This window comes from Neovison vison, chromosome 12 (genome assembly GCF_020171115.1).
Source record: "Neovison vison isolate M4711 chromosome 12, ASM_NN_V1, whole genome shotgun sequence".
Classification (NCBI taxonomy): Eukaryota; Metazoa; Chordata; class Mammalia; order Carnivora; family Mustelidae; genus Neogale; species Neogale vison.
In genome coordinates, this window is record NC_058102.1 from 3,722,400 (window position 1) to 3,744,211 (window position 21,812).

At 51.5% G+C, this 21,812-nt stretch overlaps 1 protein-coding gene across 1 annotated transcript in view; it reads right to left on the reverse strand.

Annotated features, from left to right (window-relative positions):
- Positions 1–7,414: 7,414 nt before the first annotated feature.
- The window catches only part of ATXN10 (ataxin 10), a 159,327-nt gene continuing 144,929 nt past the window's right edge, over positions 7,415–21,812 (reverse strand). The window contains exons 11-12 of the mRNA XM_044228553.1: positions 8,380–8,567; positions 7,415–7,718 (exon numbers count right to left, since the gene is read on the reverse strand). Coding sequence (XP_044084488.1) covers positions 7,716–7,718; positions 8,380–8,567 — 191 coding nt within the window. The 3' untranslated portion in view covers positions 7,415–7,715. The remainder of the gene's footprint in view (positions 7,719–8,379; positions 8,568–21,812) is intronic.

The window sequence follows — 21,812 nt, forward strand, 5'->3', positions numbered from 1 at the left end:
CATTGTTTTGCTTTTTTTTTTTAAAAGGAGTTTGTTCACGTCATCCATAAGTTCAAATTTATTAGATAAAATAGTCACAATATTCTTCTATGGACTTTCAGCATTCACATGATCCATGGTGACAGTTTTATCATTAATGCATTTTTAAATTCTTTTAACGGTTTTTACTTATTTGACAGAGAGAGACACAGCGAGAAAGGGAGCATAATCAGGGGGAGTGGGAGAGAGGGAGAAGCAAGTTTCCCACCGAGCAGGGAGCCCGACCCCGAGATCGTGACCTGAGCCAAAGGCAGACGCTTAACCAACTGAGCCACCCAGGTGCCCCAAATGCATTTTTTTAAAGAAGAAATTTTTGGCTTTATCTTTGCTGTATATGTTTTTTTAATTTTTAAAATTATTGTGGTTGTTTCCTGTTTAATTATGTTCTGCTCTTATGTTTATTACTTATTTTTTTCCCTTAGTTGTGCATTTAAGTCATGTTCATTCTACTGAAGGATGTTTAGGGGATCAATTCTCTGCCTTCTTTTCTCACATGTGCATTTAAGGTAGCAAATCTCCAACTAAGTAGCTTTAATTGCAGCTCACAAACTTCATATACAGTATTTTAAAAAAATATGTATTTGAGAGAGAGGGAGAGCAAGGACACACACGAGCAGGGGCAAGAGAGGGAGAGAATCTCAAGCAGACTCCAGGTTGACCACTGAGCCAGATGCGGGGCTCAATCCCACAACCCTGAGATCATGACCTGAGCTGAAACCAAGAGTTGGGATACTTAACAGACTGGGACACCCAGGCACCCCCTATATGTTAGTATATTCATTAACGTTCACTTAAAAATACTTTGATTTTCATTTCTTAGTTCTGACCCTTAGGTGTTGGAGAAATGTATTACTTAGTTTCTAAAATTGTGGAAATTTTCTAGTTATTTGATATGCAGCTTAACTGTTCCAGGATCAGAACATATTCTGTATAATTTTAATCCTTTGAAATTTGTTGGTGTTTGTCCTATGGTACAGCAAAATGGCAGATCTGGTAAGTGGTTTCACATGTATTTTGAAAGTATGCGTACTCTGCAGGTGTCGGGTGCGATGTTTTATGGAAACCAAATAGGGTCGACCCTACTAATTGAATTGCTCGAAACTTAGTATTTTTATGGGATCTTTTTGTCTGCTTATTTTGCCATTTGCTAAGATGACCGTGACTCCAACGTGACTCCAGTCACGTCTGCAAGCTGACCGTGACTCCAACCCCTTCTGCAGACTGGGGCAGGAACACTGGCAGGCGGCTGTCACTAGACACTGGCTGGGAGCAGGTGATGGCCACTGCAAAGGGAGTAGGGGGAGGGGAGGGGAGGGAGGGAGGGAGACGGAGGCAATCGCCACTTAGCGGACTGAAGGAAAGAACCGCCCATCTAGGCAAAGTGGTGTTCACGTTAACTTTCTTTTGCTACTGCCTTCTTGAGGATACTTCAAGCTTAAGGTTTAGTTTTGACTTTCAAGTGTTACTCACATTCCCTTTCTTCTTAGACTATACATGTGGACATTAGACCTTGTCACTGTACCCTGTGTCTCTTACCCCATCTCTGTACTTTCCACCATTTTGTCCCTCAGTGGTTCATTTTGGGTATTTTCAACTGGTTGGTCTTCCATGTATAATTTCTCTCTTTTGTGGCTAAAACCACCCACTGATTCCTCAATTTTAGTTATATTTTCTCTGGTTCATGAATTTTTGTAAGTCCCTTTCATACTGTGTCTGTCCTATCTTTTGCTGACACGTTGGATGCCAATCTTCAATCTCCTCTTTCATCTCTGTAAACACTGAATAAGATTGTTTTAAATGTTTGCTTCTGTGTTCACTATTACTTATGCTTTCTCTTAGTTTTCATATCAGTTGTCTTGTCACCTCGTATTATTTCTGATTTGAGTGCCAGAGAACATATATGGAAAACTATACCAATAATTTGAGATCAAAGGTGGTATCTCTTTCCAGAGAGGGCTTTTGTTGCCAGGTTCCTGGGACAGCAGAAATCCAGGCTGGCTGAAGCCACAGCACACCAGGTTACTGAAATTCAATTTCCAGGGCTGAAAGTATTTTAAACTGAGAGTCGTCCCCTGAGTTATTTCTGGCTCATGATCACTCTTCTGATACAGCCCTTCGGGGTCCTGACCTAAACAAACAGAGGTTTACCAGGCAATAGTCCCCATCACCTTGGCTCCTAAAGGCCACGAGAAACTCCAGCCTCTTTCTCTCTGAAACGACAAAACCTCTAGAGGAAAAAGCAGCCCAAACACCAGGCTCATCTCCTAGCCTCTGGCTATTCTTGGGTCCTGGCCCTGTAATTTTTCACTGTCCTGTTAGCTCCCAGGTACCTTCAAATAGTAGTTTAAAAATATGTTGGCTGGCTTTTTAGTCATCTTCAGGGAGGCTGGTCAGAACCATCATGGATTTTGGAGCGCCCTCTCTTTTCTAACATAAATAATTCTCTAAGAAAATCTCCTCTAGCTCCCCAACCTATCTTCCTTCCTTGACCTCCCATAGTATACACCCTACAATGCAAACGAAGCCCTAGCACCAAGATGTTCACAACAGCATTTATAATGATGAGAAACAGGCTACAGAATGCCTAATGATAACAGGATGGTTCAGTCCACGATGCAGTATTCTGATGATGCAGTCAGTGAAACTCTTTTAGGGTTGTTAGCGTACAGACATATCTGAAGCTATAATGTTAAGTGTAGGCTTATATGTAGGCTTAAAATATGGGCTACACGTTGGAGGCGGCCCTCTTCTCTACACACTCCCGCACGAGACAACCCCCTTTATCTCCATGCATTCAAGCATCATCTATGTGACTCCAAACATGGATTCCCAGCACTGACTATCTTCTGGGCTCCCGTCTTATATACCCAATTACTTTCCAAAGTCATCTCCATTGGGAGGTCTTAAAAGCATCTCAAACTTCATTTGCCCTAAGGAGACTCTCGATTCTCTCTGTCCCTTCACATCAAACTTTTCCACTTCGGGGAACACATAATCGTCTACCCAGCTGCTCAACAAAAATTTAAGAGTCATTCTTGTTCATTTCATCGAGCCCATCCCCCCAAATCCATCATGAACTCCAAAATACACACCACATGTAAACCTGTCTCCCCACAGCCACCAACCCCCGTGTGTCTAAGTCACCATCACCAGTAGCTCCATAAATGATGTCTCGGCTTCTGTTCTCTTCCCACCACAATTTACCTGCCACACAGCCACAGGACTGGTCACCAAAAAACGCAATGTAGATCTTCTCTTTCCTATGCCGAGTGCCACTTAGTGCCCTCCCAACACATTTAAGAGTCAAATGCCCCCTGGACTTCCAAGGCCCTGCGTGATCGGACTTGGGCTTACCCCGTCTGACCAAGTCTCCCCGCTCACCAGGCACTGGCCCCACTGGCCCAGCCACCCTCCTGGCCACTGACCACGTGAAGCTTGCCACTCGGGGCTTTTGTGCTCGGTGCTGTCTCACAGTGAACGCTCTGCCCCAGCTCTCCACACAGGTCAGACATGACCGTCTCAGAGAGGACACCCCACTTACCATCCATATCGTTGCCTTGTTTTCTTCACGGTCTTCACTACTGTATGGGATGCCCTTGTTCTTACCTACCTGTTCGCGTGTTAATTTTCTGTCATTCTCATCAGAACAGAAGCTTCTCGAGAGCACAGGCTGTGTCTGCCTTCTCTACTGCTGGGCCCCCAGTGCCTGCCTGGGACATTGCCTGGGGAGATAGAGACCCTGGGCAGTTAAGCAACTTGCTCAGGACCACACAGCTGGCAGTCTGTGGAGGTGAGGCTTAAACTCGGGATTTTCTAACTGCAAGCCCACGTGCTTCCCAGGGAGCTCCCCTTGCTCTACGTCCTGAGCCAAAGTCCAGGCACTTCTGCTAGATTTACTTTCCATGCTTCTGGGAAAGAAGCCATACTTTCCTCCTCACTCATACCCTCCTAATTAACCACAGCAGTTAATCACCACGCATTTACTGCTGTGTGGCCTTGGGCCTTAACCCCTGCAACTCAAATTCCTCATCCATGAAATGGGATTAATCCTAAAACACGCTGTGTCATTGCTCTGAAGGTTAAACGATTATTATTTTCCAAGTGCTGAGAACCCTGCCCAGTACACAGAAGGCATCACACAAGTATTTGTTCAAGAAATAAATGGCATTTGTGTATCCGGCACCGTGGGGACGAGGGCAGCGGGAGACAAGGTGAGGATTCCACGTGTTTCCATCAGACACACTCATAGTGGAGGTGGGAGGGGCCCGAAGACACAGGTCCAGCAGGGAGAGTAGTGGGCAGTAAGGAATGCTTGTGACATAACAGCTACTGTCAGCACGTTCATCAATTTTTACTCTCAGACACACCTAGATGTTGGTGCTCCTGTGAGTGACATTTTATTGGTTGAGCAAACGGAGGCGCAGAGCTTATGGAGCCTGCCTGGAGCTGCACGGGTGAGAAACGGGGGCCACAACCCACGCGCTCACTTCCATATATGCCTTTCCACCACTGTAGTGCTCTACACGGTGCTAGAAAACCTCATGTAAGTGCCCACGGAACGGACGGACGTAAAACGAGGGCACACTGTGCATAAAGAACGTATGTTATACTGTTGAAACAAAAAGAAACATTTAATGTCATGTTTCTACTTAAAGGTTTCAATTGGAGCAACAATGAATGATGACCAACACCTTCAAAAAGTCATTTCCGCTGACATAACCGGTTGTGATGAGGAAAGTCCAAGGAGTGGGCTAACACTATCACTGCTACAGGTACAGAAAAGACTTACCTTTAACATTTATGTAGGTTATAGATGGTAAATTAAATTTGACTTGATGTAAAAAAAAAATTCCAAGTAAGTATATAGAAAAATTTGTAGGAAGGAAAAAAAAATAGATATTCTAGCATACAAATGCAAGGCGGGGTGGAAAGGGAATTTTGAAAACAAGGTTTTTAACTGAGTTCTCACACACAGGCTACTGTGGCTGGAATTATCAGGACCGCGGACAGCACCGAAAGTGCCCTTCGGTGGGGGGCAGGAGGGAGCCAACCTCCAAAGGACTGGGTGTGTACGAGACTCTGAATATTAGGGTTCCTCATCAACTTCGCCGCATTTTACAGTTCTGTCTCAATTTTACTGATTCGCATGTAAAGACCGGCTCCTACGTGCAGAACCTGCTGACGAGGGAAGACGTATTTTCACGCCTCCCTCCTGCAGCGAGTGCCATTTCTACTAACAAGGTCTTTGTTTATTCACTCGAGGAGGATGGAAACGAAAGGAGCGTGATGACATTTCAGTAACTTAAATCCCAGATGTTGGTAAAAGAACACAATATTGATGCCTTCAGTAGATAATGGGTGTAAGACACACACACACACACACACACACATAACATGTTAATTTTTTATTTAAAATGTACTAATTGTAGCTCAAATGACCGCAACCACTTCCCTATGTTCAATTTTCCAAAATGGGCATCTCTTAGTCGTTTCCAAGCTCTGTGGCTAGATTCAAAAGTTACTGAACAACAATGTATCTCTAGATCAGCTCCTCAAAAAACCTCATTAACAACCCTATGAGGTATATTCATAGGGACATACACACACATATAAAATACGGACAAATTATAATTGCATCTATTAACGTCCCTTGTTAACGCATTAAGAACCAGTCTGCAAATACTTAGGACTCAGTATCAAGCAGAACAGGCTTCCCCCACTTTCTCTGATAACGAAACAGGCTACAAAAATTGAACAGCTTTGTTAGTTTGCTCTTGGAAGCAATAATACGGCCACGGAACTTGCTGCGACCGTTCTGTCCCTGGACAAATGCTGTTAGGCTGGCCTGCCTTCCTTTCTTCTTCTTCTAAATGACTGATTGAGCTGGTGATTTAATCCTCTGCAGCAAGCATGTAAGACGAGGCTCTCAGAATGGCCAAGCCCCGGGCAGAGGACAGGGAAGCTGCTGGTCTTGCTGGAGGCTCAGCCAGCCAGGGCATCCAAGCAGCCACAGTGCAGCCGTCAGCATGTTTTCACTGTGCGAGTCCCACATTTCCCAGTTAGAAAACACACAGCCATTACCCCTTTCTGTGTTCCCACACAAGGCTCCCTTTTGTTTATTTGTGTTTGTTATCATATGGCTTATACCGACATGTTTGCTTGATTCCACTGGTGTGCACACATCACTGAGAGGCGAAGAAAAAGAAATGTCTATTGCAAACTTGTTAAAAGGAAAAAGGGACTCCCACTGTTTTTTTTTCCTCTGGGGGGGGGGCTCTGTTTAGAGGACAGGATGTTAACTCTTTGTGTCCCAGGAAAGAATGACTTCTTCGTGCACTTTAAATTTTGCAAAAGGCTTCTTTACTGATGGAATGTCATAAATGAGAGGGAAAAAAAAATGTTATTCACAGATGACCACAATTCTAGAAGCTGACTTTTTTTGGACACAGAGAGTACATTAGCACAGGGGACCACTTTTATTTCATTCTGAACATACTTGAGCTGTTTTTACAAAAGCAATTTAAAGGACGACTACAAAAAACATCGGAAGCACTTTACTCGGGAACGATCAGTATTTCGGTTAACGCTTCTGGCAGAATCTTTCTATTTTGGAAAATTCAACAGGAACTGTGCAAAATCTCTAGAGAGCTTATAGTAACAGGCTGTCCAGGAATGTTCATACATGACCTCCCTCCTAGAGCTTTTGTTGCTTACATCAATGACCTAAAATTCCAGTGCTCGTTTAACCCAGCTCCAGCTCGGAGTACGTATTTGGTGGGGTGGGTAGAAAGAGATGGAAATAGAAAGATACAGGGTCAAATCTGCTCCCGCTCCCCAAAGCTACTTGAGCAATTCCACAAAGGGGAGCCGTGGCCAGACCTGGAGTGGCGTGCTTCAGGAGACCATGTCCTTGAAAGTGAATAGGACCAGGAATCTCTTTAATCCTGTGGTCCTGTCACAAAGTCCTCTTCACAGACACAGGCATCCCCTGGGAGCACAATGGCCCAGGAGGTCTCTTCCCGGGTGATTTGGAAAGAGAAGAGTTAATGGCCCGCACACTCTCCCCACTCTCTCCCCAGGGCCAGGCTCAGTGACAAGCACAGCCCAGTCCCTAAAATGAAGAGCGAGCTTCTCTATTCTTCAGCATCTCTCGAATTAATTAGCTGGAAATGAGTCTTGTCAATGTTTTGGAAAGGCAGAAAGGGTGAAAAGAGATTGCTAGAATTAATCACAGTGAGAAACTACTTCAACTGCCTGCCAGAGTGCGGAAAACCCAACAGGCAGAGAAGAAAAGGAACCGGGCTGATTCGCCATCTGAAGGAACAAATGGAATCCGATCAAACGCTCCAGGCTTTGCCAAATAAGGGACGCACCCTCCCTCGGGAAGAAGAATTTATTATCTGTTGCCACAGTAAGTACAATGTATTACTGAAACGCACACTGTATCCATGGGGACAAAGGCAAACCAGACAGTTTCTAAAGCAAAGAAACAACAGAATACTCAGGTACTTTCACTTTCGAGCTTACCCACATCGAACTCTATTATCTAAAGGAGTCACGTGTTCCTGGATTTATACTTAATAAATCTTCAAACACTTGCGATTTCACATACTGCAGAAGATGGAAAATCCAGGAAACAGATTCCAAAAATTCAGGTATTTTGATGGAGAGCTCATTCACTAAGAAGAAAAAAAAAGAACAAAATGACAGATATAACAGATCTATTTTTAAGAGTCATCCAAGGCAGGTAGGGAAACAGCAGATTTTGGTCAAGAGCTGAGAGAGAAACCTGGAACAACTCACCCAGCATTCTACAGGGAGATGCCTGTTCTCTTCACAGCAGCCATCTCTCCACCAGAAAATCCAGACACTTTGACCATGTAAAAATTCTGATATGATTTTTCTATTTCCCCCCTAAAATGAGTTTGAACTTTTCAGACAACGGCAGCATAAAGCTAGGACAACAACAACCAAAAACCCCCCAAATTATTGGCAACTAAATTTCAGGCTTTCTTGGCCATTTTAGAAAGTAAAGTGCTCCCAGCCATATTCTCCGGAAGAACCTGTCACGGGGGGCGCCTGGGTGGCTCAGTGGGTTAAAGCCTCTGCCTTCAGCGCAGGTCATGATCCCAGGGTCCTGGGATCGAGCCCCGCATCGGGCTCTCTGCTCAGCGGGGAGCCTGCTTCCTCCTCACTCTCTGCCTGCCTCTCTGCCTACTTGGGATCTCTGTCTGTGAAATGAACAAATAAAATCTTTGGGAAAAACAAACAAACAAACAAACCTGTCACAGGCCGAGGGGACAGGGCGTTGGGACCCAGAGGGGGCCCCGGCACACTCACCAGCGGTGGTGGGTCACTAGTAGGCTTCAGAATCAGCTTGTCGCCCCTCTTCTCCACCTCAAAGCCCATCTTTTTCAGCAGGGACGCGTCCGCCAGCCCCTGCTCCTCCATCTTGGCGATGAGATCTTGGTTCTGACTGTTGTCCTCGGTGAGGTTGCGGATGGCGTACACCACCCACTGGGTCAGAACTGGGGGCCGAGTGAAGGAATCTGCCGACACGGCTCCCCGTGTCTGAGGTTCACGTGAGCGTGATGGGAAAGGGAGGGCAGGGACACAGCCTCAGCGAACACGTTCTCACGGAGCGTGGGCTACGGACACACCGCCCAAGAGGGAGTAGTGAAAAAGCGGGAACACGGGCACTTACATGTATGTCCCACGTGTGTGTGCCCGTGTGACGGCCAGCACGGGGAGGTACTTGATCGAGATTTGATGAATGAACGAGCAGGGAAGCAACATCTGAACTCTGATCGCGTGCGCGCGCACAGAGAACCGTGGTGTTGAGCCGCCGGGGAAGAAGACGCGCCGGCGTCAGTCACGAAGATGCCAAGTGGGAAGCAGACAGGAGACTCGTCTTGCCTAAAGCCAGCTCCGTTATAAAGAAGAACTGCTCCCTAGCAGTCAGCACGGAATTGCCCTCATTCGGCTGCATTTGAAGGAGGGAGCCAGAAAGCCTTTGAAGGATTTGCTGCATCCTCTGGCCTGGCTGCACCCAGCCCTCATTCCACACGTCTGGGCAGCATCGGCCACAGCAGACAGAAGACAGGACAGCTGTGTTAGTTACCAAGGTCTTTTCTTGAGTGACCAAGAACTGTGTAAATCTCAGGAAAGCATTAAACCTACGTTGTTCTAGAAAAGACTGCAGAGAAACCGGGTACCAACTCATGGATCCAGGGACGCAAAAGCGATGCCCCGAACAGCGAGCCTGGCACTCTCTGTTGGTCCAGAGAGGAACAGCAAACACCCAGGGGAGTAAACACTTTCTCTGAGAAAGCAAGACCTCCCTGCCCACGATCGAATGGACGTTGGCAAGAAAAACAGTCCTGACTGCCACATGCTTCCTGTGCCGGCATTTCTGATGTCAGAATGGGGCATCTGGGTCCCCCCACGATGTATCAGGCTCTTTAGCCTGAAGGTCCTGGCTCCCAGAACAGCGGTAAGGCCGGGCCCCTCGCTGGACACGAGGCCACAAAGAAAGGCTTCAATAAAGCCTGTGGCTCTTTCTTGTAGACTCTGAGAAAGAATGTCAATCAAACTGCTTCCCCAGCTCTGTAACCTCAGAGCAAGACAGTAAGGAATGAGCCTGTCCACTCAGGTCAGATGGCTGAGGTGCAGGAAACACGACCCTTCATGTTCATGTTCAGGACAGATCTTCAGGGGTTTTAAGAAGTTACTCCATCCCAGTCCCTCTGACACGCCCACACTGGTTCACAGTCCGACAAGGCCTTCGAGCTCTCCCCTGATCACAGACGCTCCACGCTGTCCCTGCCCCTCCCGCCTGGGGGCACGGGCAGCCCCGAGAAGAGGGTGAGCAGATGTGCGCTGGGGCAGTGACCCTCTGCTCTCTGGGGGTCTATCATTAAGGGCGCTCGTGAGGATAAATGACTAACCTGTTCCAGACGGCACAGAGTCGGAATGGGTGGTGCCCAGCGGATGCCGATTCTGTAATTAGTCGTCACCCTTTGGTGGGAGAACATCCTTCTGCCCTTTACCTGTCCTTCTTCGCTGAGAAAGCCCAGCACCTTTATCAGGGCGGTTATTTCCTTTCTGGAGACAGAAATACTCAAATGCACAAAGCCTAACTGTAACGTTCTCACCCTTTTCCACGATCACTGGACCCCCATTCTACACCAGTTTAGAAAGAATAAAAGGGAGGATTGTGGACAAAAACTTCTACCACGTTAGTGAATTTCTGAACCATGAATCATTTGCTGCAAGCAATTTCTCATCAAGAATAACATCACTCTACAGGTTCACTTCCTCACTTTTTGTATGGAAAAGGGGAGGCAGGGTCAGGAGACCTGACTGAAGCAGCCAACCACCGAAGGGTAAATTTAGGCAAGAACAGATAGAAGACTGAACAATTTTAGCTCACGTGTCAAATTCCTGAATGCCAATGACAGGAAGCAAAGCAGTTCTTTCTAAAGCTTCCTGGTAATTCACTGAAATGTGACTGAAAGCAGGAAACCCGAAACCCCCCTACCTGCCCCAGAGCTCCTGGACACGGGGTGGGGGTGCGGCTCAGTCATGAGGAACCGCGCGAGCCTTCATGCTCCCAGACGAAAGGCAGGATGTCTCTGGAGAATGAACCACAGCCCAGAGCGGCAGTGGTCAAACCATTACTGGGCACACGTGACCCCTGCCCAAGGGCCACCGCGTCCCTCTCCTGCCAGGCACCCTTGACACCAAGTGGGCTGCGAACACTACCAGTGGCCTCGGTCTGCGTCTGTGCGTCCCCCCAAACACCCCGTGAAGTCCCCCTGCGCAGGTGCGAGGCCTGCGCCACGTGTGACCCCGGGAGTGCCGTCTCCCCACTCAGCACGTGGGTGGGGCCGTGGGGACACGGCAGGGACCCGCGCAAACGGGTTTTTCTCTTGCTCTCAGGGTGGTTTCCTGACTCAGGGCTCTGCAGGCTGGAGGAAGGGGAAGACGGGAAACCCATCCACATGCAGCCCAGGCGAGAAAGCTTCGTGCTCTGGGTCAGCAAAGGGTCGGGGACAACAGCCCCCAGGAGAATTCCCACCACGTGGGCAGACGACAGCAGATCTGTCATGCTCATGGTGCTGAGGCAACCGAAGCGTTTTGCAAAAATCCAGCCCCGTGGCTTCGTAGCTCCTCACCCCCCCAGCGCCAGGAAACAAACACTGACACGCCCGCCCCGTCTCCCTCCCGGGACAGAGCAGCACAGACCGGCAAGGGCGCTGCTCCCAGCGGGGCCAGCACTGCGCCTCGAACAAGACGCAAAAGTCGCGAACTTCTCGGGGGACAGACCCCCGGCACAGCCCCCAGACGGACAGCCTAGCAGACCAGGCAGAAAAGCCTGAAGCAGAAGAGGCATTTTTGTAGTTTTCCAAAGTCGGTGCTCGGTGGGCCAGAGGACGGAGCCGAGGGAGAGGAGGGGCTGGGCGGAGCACGGCCACAGGCGGGAGCCGGCTCCTAGGCACACCTTGACCGTGAGAAATAACCAGAGGGCAAAGTCGCCCCCCTCTGCACTTAAATGCACGCTTCACTTTCTTATATAAAGAAAATGGCACTTGTTTAAAAGAGGAGGATTTCACGGAGTCAGAGCACGGCGTCCCACGCACACTTTTCCCGGGCAAATAGGAAAGGCGCGCTCTGCCCCTCCGCCCCCCGCGAGCGCCCGCACTCCGGGGCGGTGTCGTCTGGCTACAGATTAAGTACCACACAGACGTGCTCGACTGGGCCCCGATTTCCCGGGAGAACATTCTAGTCCTGCTGTCTGGGCTCTCTGACTTAATGATAATTAAAAAACCAAATTGAGTGGTTGTGTCTTTCATAAAATTCGGTCTGAAAAGAAAACACTGAAGCGCAGCCCTTGCGGGCCGAGCCCAGCTCATGAATATGCATGGCCGTCCTTGTTAGCGCCCCTGAAAGCCCGGAGCCCTGGGCAGCCCTGAGTGTCACTAGGGAGATTAAAGCGAGTCCCAGTTAATATTCACACGGCCCTCTTGTTCCCGCTCTGAAGAGACAGACGGAAAGAAAGAGTGGGGGAGAAAATTAAACATCTTCCAAAGTCTAATCCTACCAACACGTGAAGTGCTTTATTGTGTGCTCAGCTTTAGAGAGACTGCTTCTAAAGTTTCCATAGCTACTGCAAATACAAGGCGTGAGCCTGGGAGCTACAGAGCTACCTTGAAAGGGCCCAGCCAGCAGCGACCTTGCCTGCCAGCAGCGACCTGGAGCAAGGACGCCACAGGGCCAGCCGGCTCCTCCGCGGAGGGCTCCGGTGTCTGGAAACAGGCACAAGCACAAAGACCGAGCAGCTCAGGACGGCTGAGCTTGGGAAGGTGAAGGCCGCTCCCGGGACCGGAGCCACGGCCCCGGCTTCAGAAAGACACAGGCCCAGCACCGAACCTTGTGGCTTGGCACAAGCGAGGTGATGAGGTGTTCACGGGCCACAAAAATGGGGGCCGGCGGATGACAAGATCTAGGAAAAAATACCGCACAGCAAGGCTATTGCTAGCTAGCACATGTATGTGTCAAATTCACTTTACAGATTATGTATTCGAGAGAGAGAGCGAGCAAGAGAGCGCATGTACACGCAAGCCAGGGAGGGGGAAAGGGCAGAGGAAAAGGGAGAAGCAGGCTTCCCGCGGAGCAGGGAGCCCGAAGTGGGGCTTGCTCTCAGGACCCTGAGATCCCGACCTGAGCCAAAGGCAGACGCTTAACGACTAAGCCACCCAGGCGCGCCCCAAATTCACTTTAAAGTCAGGTGAGTGTCAACACTAAAGCTGGAACTGTCCGACGAGGAAGACTCCCTCTAAGAAAGGCAGCGTCTTTCAGTTACTGGACCAGAGGCCCTTCCAAAGTCCTGTGCTGTATGGGAATGCAGGGGCTGGGGTGGAAGACAGGGACTCCCTTCTGGTCACTGCCCTGGCTCTCTAGCCGAACACTGCTGCGAACGGAGGTCGGCAAATTAGGGCTTGTGTTTCTGTGCAGATGCAAGTTTAGTTTTTGTATCTTTAAATGCTTGGGAAAATAATCAAGACCACTATTAGTGTGTGACACGTGAAAATTATTTGAAACTCAGATTGCAGTGTCCAGAATAAGTAAAGTTTTATTGGTACGCAGCCATGCCCATTCATTTATGTACGGACTCTGGCTGCTTTTTTGCTCCAACAGCTGAGCTGTGGGGCTGCGGCAGGGACAGGACAGTGGGCACAGCCAAAAATACCTATGAAAAGGTTGGCCAACCTCTGGCATAGAACATGGAAGGCATCAGTAAGTATCTGTTGAATTTTATAAACGAGCTTTTAAAAGTACTGGCATTAGGGGCGCCTGGGTGGCTCAGTGGGTTAAAGCCTCTGCCTTCGGCTCAGGTCAGGATCCCAGGGTCCTGGGATTGAGCCCCGCATAGGGATCTCTGCTCAGCAGGGAGCCTGCTTCCCTCTCTCTCTCTGCCTGCCTCTCTGCCTACTTGTGATCTCTCTCTGTTAGATAAATAAATAAAATCTTAAAAAAAAAAGTACTGGCATCAAAACTTACATTAAATTAAAACAACTTAAATATATTGAAAGATTTTGCTGATGTGTATACATAGTATATGTCCTATCTAAATACAATGCTTTATATACTGTGTGTATATAGATGTATAATGGATACATCTAGATTTAATAGAATCTCTACTAGGCATATATCCAATAGACATACTGTATTTTAGAATCTACATTTAATTTTTGCTTCCAGGATATATTCTTCAACATTACTTGTAGACAACAAGTCCACTTATGGCAAGGGATTTATGTAGTGCCTAATAAAGTATACTATTTCATAGAGCAGACTATGAAAAATCTTTTATGAGGCTGGCCTGAGAAGACGACGTTCAGTGAGGCAAGTGCACTTCAAGCAGGCTTCCCCCAAAATGAGTAATAATCTTTGCTAAAGATGAGGATGGTGTTACACAAGCTCCATACCTAAACTAGTATTTTCACAGAATTGGTAAAATTGCAGAATTTTTCAGAGTGCAAGAAAGGAGTTTAGTTTAAAACGGTTCGGGAAATGCTTTACGTTGCTAAAAACCGAAATACTTCTCAGTATGTCATGTCTGCCAGCCACAGACCCAGCACGGGCCGTGGCATGGGAGGAGCGCCTCCTCCTCCTGCTGCGGTGACCTACTCCGCCCTCCTCCCAGCCGCTCGAGGCCGAGAAGTCGTGCCCGTGGCGGGGATGGCGTGTTCGGGGCTGGAGGGGGCGTTCCCTGAGTCCTAACCAACCTCAGCCCCGCTCTCCACGTCTTCGCTTTCTGAGGGAAAACGTGGCACTTCCCAAACTGCTGCCCGGGGACCCCTGGGCCCCCCCTGAGCCTTCTGCCGGAGGAGGAGCTCACGCACGCCGAGGAGGACGTCCGGGTGCAGGCGGTGGAGGAGGAAGAGCCCACGCGGCTCAGGGGCGTTGGCAGGGTAAGCAGGTGCCGAGCTGCGGAGGCAGGAGAGGTCCTTGAGGAGGGACAGACCCAGAAACCAGCGACAGACCCAGAAACCAGCATCATCCTTCCTCCCCAAAGCCACCCACGCTTCTCCTGCACAGGCTGCCTCTACCTCCGAAGGCCAACACAGGTCACCTCACTGCCCCCTCCGCCTACTGTCATTCCCTTCCGCTCTTCCCGCTCACGTGTCACTCGGCGAACGACACACTCTTCTCCATCGGAAAATTAAAGCAGGAATCTCTCTGGCGTGGCTCGTATCCGGGGGTCTCCTTGCCGGAAACCCGTCTGCCCAATACCCATCGCAAAACCAGCCGTTTGGCTCCCTCTTCCCTCTCCAAATCGTTGGTCTATCTGGTTTCTAACTTCCCTCCACAGTTTTGTATTTTAACGTGAGGGAACATCTGTGGTTCCCGTGTCTCAGCGTCGTGCCAATTCCTGCTGCCCGGGCCCTGCGGTGTGTCGTGTCTTAACAGCATTTACACACGGATGGACGCGTCCTCTCTTATTGGCCAGTTACTGGCTAATTGTGAACCCCGAGAGTGGTCCAAACAATACCGCTAACAGAAGAGCCGGGCGGCGGGGGCGGACAACTGGCAGGTCGGTAGATCAGAGGCCGCATCTGAAGAACGTCAAGTAATACTTGGGGTGGTACGTGCTCCGAGAAGGAGCAGTTCATCTCCTCGGAGGGAAGAGTCATCCTCGAAACACCATCTCTGAAAGCAGAGGCTGTCTGCTGGCCCCTAGATCCCTCGGGAACTGGGACATCAAAGGAAGTACGTACGACAAGGCCCAGGAAAACAAACCAATTCTGACGGTTCTGTGTCCGTGCAAATGTCAACCAAAGACATCCTCTCTCTGGGCCTAACCCAAATCGGCAGTCTCTTCCTCCGTCAGTGACTCTGAAACAAAGCGCACGTTCCCCGTCCTCAGTACGCACAATTTACTTTCCGTAAGTGGAGCTTGTCCAGGGGTGATCCGACAGTGACCACCTCACGGGCCTCCTCCCCTCTCCCCAGCCTGGACCGTGCCTCCAACCCCACATGGCCGGCCCCATGTCCTCGGCGGCAGCTCGCTCTGGGCCCTTTACAAATCCCAGGCGTAGAAAGGCCCAACATCCAAGATGAGCAAAGACGTCGCTGTCGCCGCGACCAGCCAGCCTGTGCATCTGGCATGGGGGTGACGGGAAGAGGACACCGCCCTCGGTCACCACACGCACTCCCTCCCCACTCCAAAGGCTTCCGTGGCCGAGTGAGGGCCGCGCGGCAGGTACCCCACATCCACGGGGTTTTGGTGGTAAAGGACCCTATGGCCCTGAGACTAATTTTGTCCATTACGTATTCTGGAATCATCTTGCCAGCCACTTGAAAGCGTAGTGTGGTACGAAGAGTCAGAGTCTGGCGTCCGTGTCACACAACAGGTTTTGGGATCAGAAACAACCAATACCACTTCTAACTTAAACCACATGAAAGGCTTCTGGGGCCACGAAGCCGTTCCATTTGTACCCGGGGCAGCTCTCCAATGTCGCTTCTGAGATGCCAGCCCAGCCCCCACATGCCGTGTGCTCGGCCGGGCCAGAGCATGGTGGGCAGGGCCCAGAGACTCAATGGCGCCAGGAGGATTCCTCTAGAGCCCCTCATGCTGGGTGTCCCTCCCCTCCGTGACGCTCCCTCTCGGTGCCCCTTCTCAGGCTGCTGTCACCGGGAAAATGTTTAGTCCTTCTAGGGAAGGTGCGCACCTGTGTGCGGGGACTGCTGTCCTCGTCCCCGGAGTTCCTGGCACACAGAGAGAGACGCGGATTGGCTATTTGCTGGACAAAGGGCCATGGGTGCCTGCCTTCTCTCTCCCTGGAATCTTCCGCACCACTGGGACCATGTGTGAGACGTTACTGAGTAAACACAAGCGGACACCCAGCGCTGCTCGGAGTTGGGCTTGGTGTTGCAGGGGGAGGTGGCCACGGCCGACGTGGAGACCGAGGCAGGAGAGGTTGCGCTGGCCCCCAAGATCGTGGGGCCCTGAGGACTGACCGCGTGTGAGCAGAGGGAGCGCAGCAGAGACAGCCCGGAAGCCCCAGGCCCCGTGCGCTGGGCAAGAGGACGCTTGCCAGGTGCGCTGTGCCCTTCGGGGTAAGGGACTCGCTGGGTGTCCCTTACTAGCTGCCTCAAATGAACTTCTCTTCATAGACGACCTTACTGCTGCCTTTGGTGTGAGCATGGCTGGGCTGGAGGACCGAACCCCAGCAGAGGGGCAGACCACTTGATCCTCTACAAACGCACCACGCCACAGGGGCGCACAAGCACCCCATTTTACCGATGAGAACACAAGACACAGAGGCTCGAGCTTGTCCGCGGTCACAACCAGAAGGGGCCGAGCCAGGGTCGGAGCAACATGGCGACGCGGCTTCTAAGCACTTGCAAGCGGGCGCACAGGCAGGGGGAGATGTCTGCGGGAAGGGCGGGTCTGCCTTCCGCTCCCTCTGACCATGAGCTTCTAGACTTTGCCGACACCACCCGTTAAAAGAAGGCCAGGTTTCCTGACACTTGAAATCAGGTCCCTGTCTCTTCGAAGAAATCCCAAACGGGACAGGCTGGGAGATGCTAGAGCGACCACCTCTGTGAAACTACCTGGGAAGCAGCCAACGAAGAGTTCAAATTAAATTAGTATTTGGGGCAGGAAGAGTAAGTAGTGTCATGTACATGACGGAGACCAGCGCTGACAGCGTCCCACGTCACGGAGGCACAGTTAAGGGTCAGAGACGCTGCCGAGCTACTGAGGCTTAGGAGAAGAGCGAACAGTGTGGGGCTCTGGCAGACGTGAGACGAGACACAGCGGGCACGGAGAGGCGAGGAGGCTTCTCCTACTGTGTACACTAGGCGCCGAGCAAAATGCTGTCACTTTCCTTGGCCCAGATGTCACTAGTCACCTAGGGGCCGTCTGCTCCACGGGTACCCCATGGCCGTCCTGCACGCCTCTCCCCTGCTCCTTGCCACACCCCAGAAAGTCAGCAGGGGGGCCCTCCCTGCAGATGCTGGGTGGCCTGCTGCAAACCAAGCAGGGGAGGGGCTGGCGGTTCTCATTCCTGCCGTTGGCTTCTGTTTCCACCACTGACGGGCGAGCTAAGAGCGGAGCGCAGAGCCGGACGCTCGCTCCTCCTTGTCATGGGAGGCGCTCTGCTGGATCCATTTCAAGGTGACGGCGACCTCCAGAAGACACTGATCACGTGCAAATACCTTCCACAGTTACTGGAAATAACTACCGTGGACCCTCCAGATGACATAAAGGCCATAGTTGGATGTGACGGCGACATTAAGTTCTAAAGCTCTTCCTGGACACTTGTCTGTCTTAAAGCTTCTAGAACACCGGCTACTTCACTTTGGGGGTAAAATCTCCTTCAGTTTCAGACACCTAATACCCCAACACGATTTTCCACCTCTCTACCAACATGCTTCTTGAGCACGCCCCCGGAACGAGCCCAGGGTGTAGACCCAAACAAGCGGCTGGCCCCACCCCCGGCTTCCGGAGAACTCAACCACCATCCAGTCACTCACGCAGCAGACGGGAAGACACTGCCTCCGTGCGGGAGGACACCACAGCTCCCAGGAGGGTCACATGCCTGCCCCTGCAGCACCCACATTCCAGAGACCAACTCATCGGACAGGAGTAGCGGGAGGACACCTGAGGCGGCACTGCCAGGCTGAGGCCCACGGGAGACAAAGAAACCGGTCACCTAGTCACCTGGTGAGCTCGGGCAGAAGGCTGGGGGCTGCGCACAAGCCTGTGGCGCCAAGAAACGTCGAGGGGACCCCTCGGTGGCTGGAGCGAGATGTACGGGGCAGAGGCAGGCGGACACCGCACCTCCTGGGCAGTCAGGAGACGGTAAGCCATCTCTGTTTGATTCCAGTACAACTAGAAGCCACAGCAGGAGCGAAGCAGAAAATTTAAGACACACTCCTGGGCAGCTGTGCGACAGTGGTTTGGAGAGAGGCAAGTGTGGGAAGCGGGGGCGGGGGGGTGGTATCCATGAGGAGTCCCCAGGGGCCAGAGGGAGGTTGTGGAACAGAACAGACCTGGGCTCAAATCCCAACGCTGCCATCTCCAAAGATGTGGGACTTTGGGCAGTTTACACAAGCTTGTCAGGGTAAAGCTGCTTGGGTCATCTGCAGGGACAGCAGGAGGGGACGTCTGTGATGTGTCTTGCCCCGCACCTGGCGCCGAGCACTGTTCAGGGACAGCAGAGGGCCCCGGGCAGGCTGTGGAAGCCCGGCTCCTGTCCGGCCTGCGGCTTCATGACCCCCGTCTCAACTTCTTCTCCCATTCAGTGAGGGGACAACGGCATTCCCCAGCGTGTCAGAGGCGAATCCAGGACTCCGACGAAGCTCTTGGCTCCTGGAGTGAGAAAGTTCAGGTTCTAAATGCCGTGCCCGCTCTCACCGGCAGAGCGCAGAGCCGTGCCCGGTTACAAAACCTTTCTGCCTCCACCGCCTCTTCTGTAGAATGCGGTCCTGACAGGCTCTGTCTCACAGAGTGCTCCTGGGGTTCAAATCAAATCCTGAGGCCCGGGATGCAAGAGGCTAGCTCTGCTAAGACATGGGCCGGCCGCCACTGCCTCTGCTTCAGGGAGTCCCCCTGTGGCCAACAAAGCTGGGCCACAGTGAGAGCCAGACTCGCCGGCGTCAGGAAAAACCCGTCATTCCGCCGTCAGAACCAGTAAGTTCTCTGACTGCTACCCGCGTGACTGCTCAGCGCATCCCCGAAATCAGTGTCCCCACCAGCAGCTGATGGCACATGCGGGTCTTGTTAAACGCAGCAGCATTCCTGGGTTTCTTCATTCTCCCTCTGTCACTTTTCAACGAGGGGACAGGGCAATGGCGATCACCATGGAGGGATGAAGGAGCGGAAACAGTGTATCTATGCACACGCAGCACCTGTGGTGCTCCAGAAGCATCGAGTCAGGGATGGGGACGGGCTGATGGCACAGTGCTGCTGACCTTCGTGAACATTCGTGGAAAGCAGCACGGAATTCCGGCTGAGTATCACAGTCCCAATGCTACATGACAGCAGACGCTGAAACAATGAAAGGGGGTCTTGCTCGAACTGGGATCATGGAAGACTTCTCTCCAATACACAGAACTTATTTCAAGCTGGACGAACCAGTAGGGGTTGGCCAGTGCACACAGGGGAGCAGCCCAGGCCGAGCCGCAGCAGGTGCAGGCCTGGGAGAGGGAAGAGCTGGAGGTACCCGTGGAAGAGGGAGGCTGGAGGGAGGTCAGGAAGGGCTGATGGGCGGGGTGAGGCCGGGAGTGGGGAGGTCAGGAAGAGGCACCCCCTCCCCACCCCTGCTCAAGCCAGCCCTTACTACAGAGCCCTCTCTTTGCCAGGAACATCTGAGCACCTGTCCTCAGGGTACCCCCCCACCAGACCGCAGGCCTCACAAGAGCAGAGGGGGGGTCTCCTCCTTGGCCAGCACTGTGTCCCCAGCAGCGAGAACAGTGTCACTGCGTACCCAAGCAGACAGCAGGAAACACAGAGTCCACAGATGGAAGTGATGGCAGACACCAGGGACCTGAATCCAGCAACACAGGAAAAGGATCGTGTAGGAAAGGCTGTTTAACATTCGAAATTGGCTCTCCCGGCTGACAAGATGGTCATGTACTACAATGAAGACGGTATCAGGTAGGAACCATGGAAGGCGAATCTTCTGAACACAGAACAGAAACAGAATCATACCTATGGGACAGTGACATGTGTCCCGCAGAGCCAGGGGTGAAAGGAAGGTCTTCTCGTGGTAGGGCAACTACAGAACCACAGGAGGACAATGAAAAAACTGCACCCCGACTGTACGCCTGGTAAGAATGAGCTTCTGGTAGACCTCAGATCTGTCAGCAAGGCAGAACTACAGAGCTGCCAGCAAAAATACAGAAAGAAGCTCTTCCAGCCTCAGGGTCTCAGTGAGACACAAACCCACTAACCGCAGAGGGAAGAAAAAACTCGCCCAAGCACCCCAGAAGTCAGATCAGAGTCCGTTCTGGAAATGGTGCTGGGTAAGAAGGGGCCCAAAGAAGCCCTCCAAGGGACAGGACCGGTCTTCCGGGTGGCTGTGGCGTGCATGCATATGTGGGGACACCCACACGTTGTGCATGGTACACTGACCTCTCAGTAAGAAAGATACCTAAGAAAAATAAAAAACAAGAAAATAAGACAAGCCACGGATCAGAGAGACGCTTTCAATTCACATAAACGAACAAATGATTCACACCCTGAATACAGGAACTGCTTCCATGACTCAACTGAAGAAAAGGAAAGAAAATGTAAATAGAGACAAAAAAGTATCTGGTGGCACCTTTGTGACACGGGAAGTCCCAATGGTCAGCAAGTGTCAAAACGTGCTTGTGACTGAGGACAGCGTCTCCTGCAGCATCCCGGAAGCGCGCTGTACGCATCGGAACAGCAAACATCTTAAAGTCCCTATCAAGCGCCAGGGAGCGCACAGGACGGGAGAATAAACTGGTACAGCGGACTCTGAAGAGTGTGGTGTCACGGAGGAGCGCGCTGAAGGTAAACACGCTGCAAGACGGAGATGCCAGAAATGTTCGTGGTGCCGTTCACGATCGACGGTAGCAGCCCCCAAGTTAAAATACCTCAATGCCCAGCAACAGCTCAGAGATAAAGCTGCTGCCGGGAGAGAACGCCGTGAGCCGCCGGCAGTGATCTGGACGGGGAGTCTGATGGCAGGTGACAAAACAACACAGGCCAGGACTCCTCGTAAGCCGATTCGGAGACGGCCAACCGCAGCCCCTTGCGCGGGGAGGCGAGCCCACCGGGGACGGGCGTGCGCGGCGGCGGGCTGCGCACAGCTGGGCCACGACTCTGTCCGCACCTGGGAGCTGGTTCCGCACACGCCTGCTTCACAATCTTTTACAAGCGGTGCCTATATGCTCTTCCCACTTTTCGGTAAGCACCTTCTGTGTCAAGGCAGAACAGTCTCGAACACTCAGCATGACAACTGAACTGAGCCTAGAGGTGTGGGGTCCACCAACTAGCCTGTACAAAGAAACACTGCCCCTGACACCCCAACCTTCCGAATCCCGCGGGTTCTACTGTCTCAGCGATGGAGCGGCAGTGCGCGGGCATCAGTGCTCCGGCAGCCCGGTGGGAGGCGGCTGGGCACCTTTGCCTCTGTTTCCTTCTCGAAAACCTGTTAGGATTTCCTAGTGCCTCCTAATTACACACAGAAGAAATGCCTGAATAAGAGGGGGCTGGCTTCTAGAAGTGC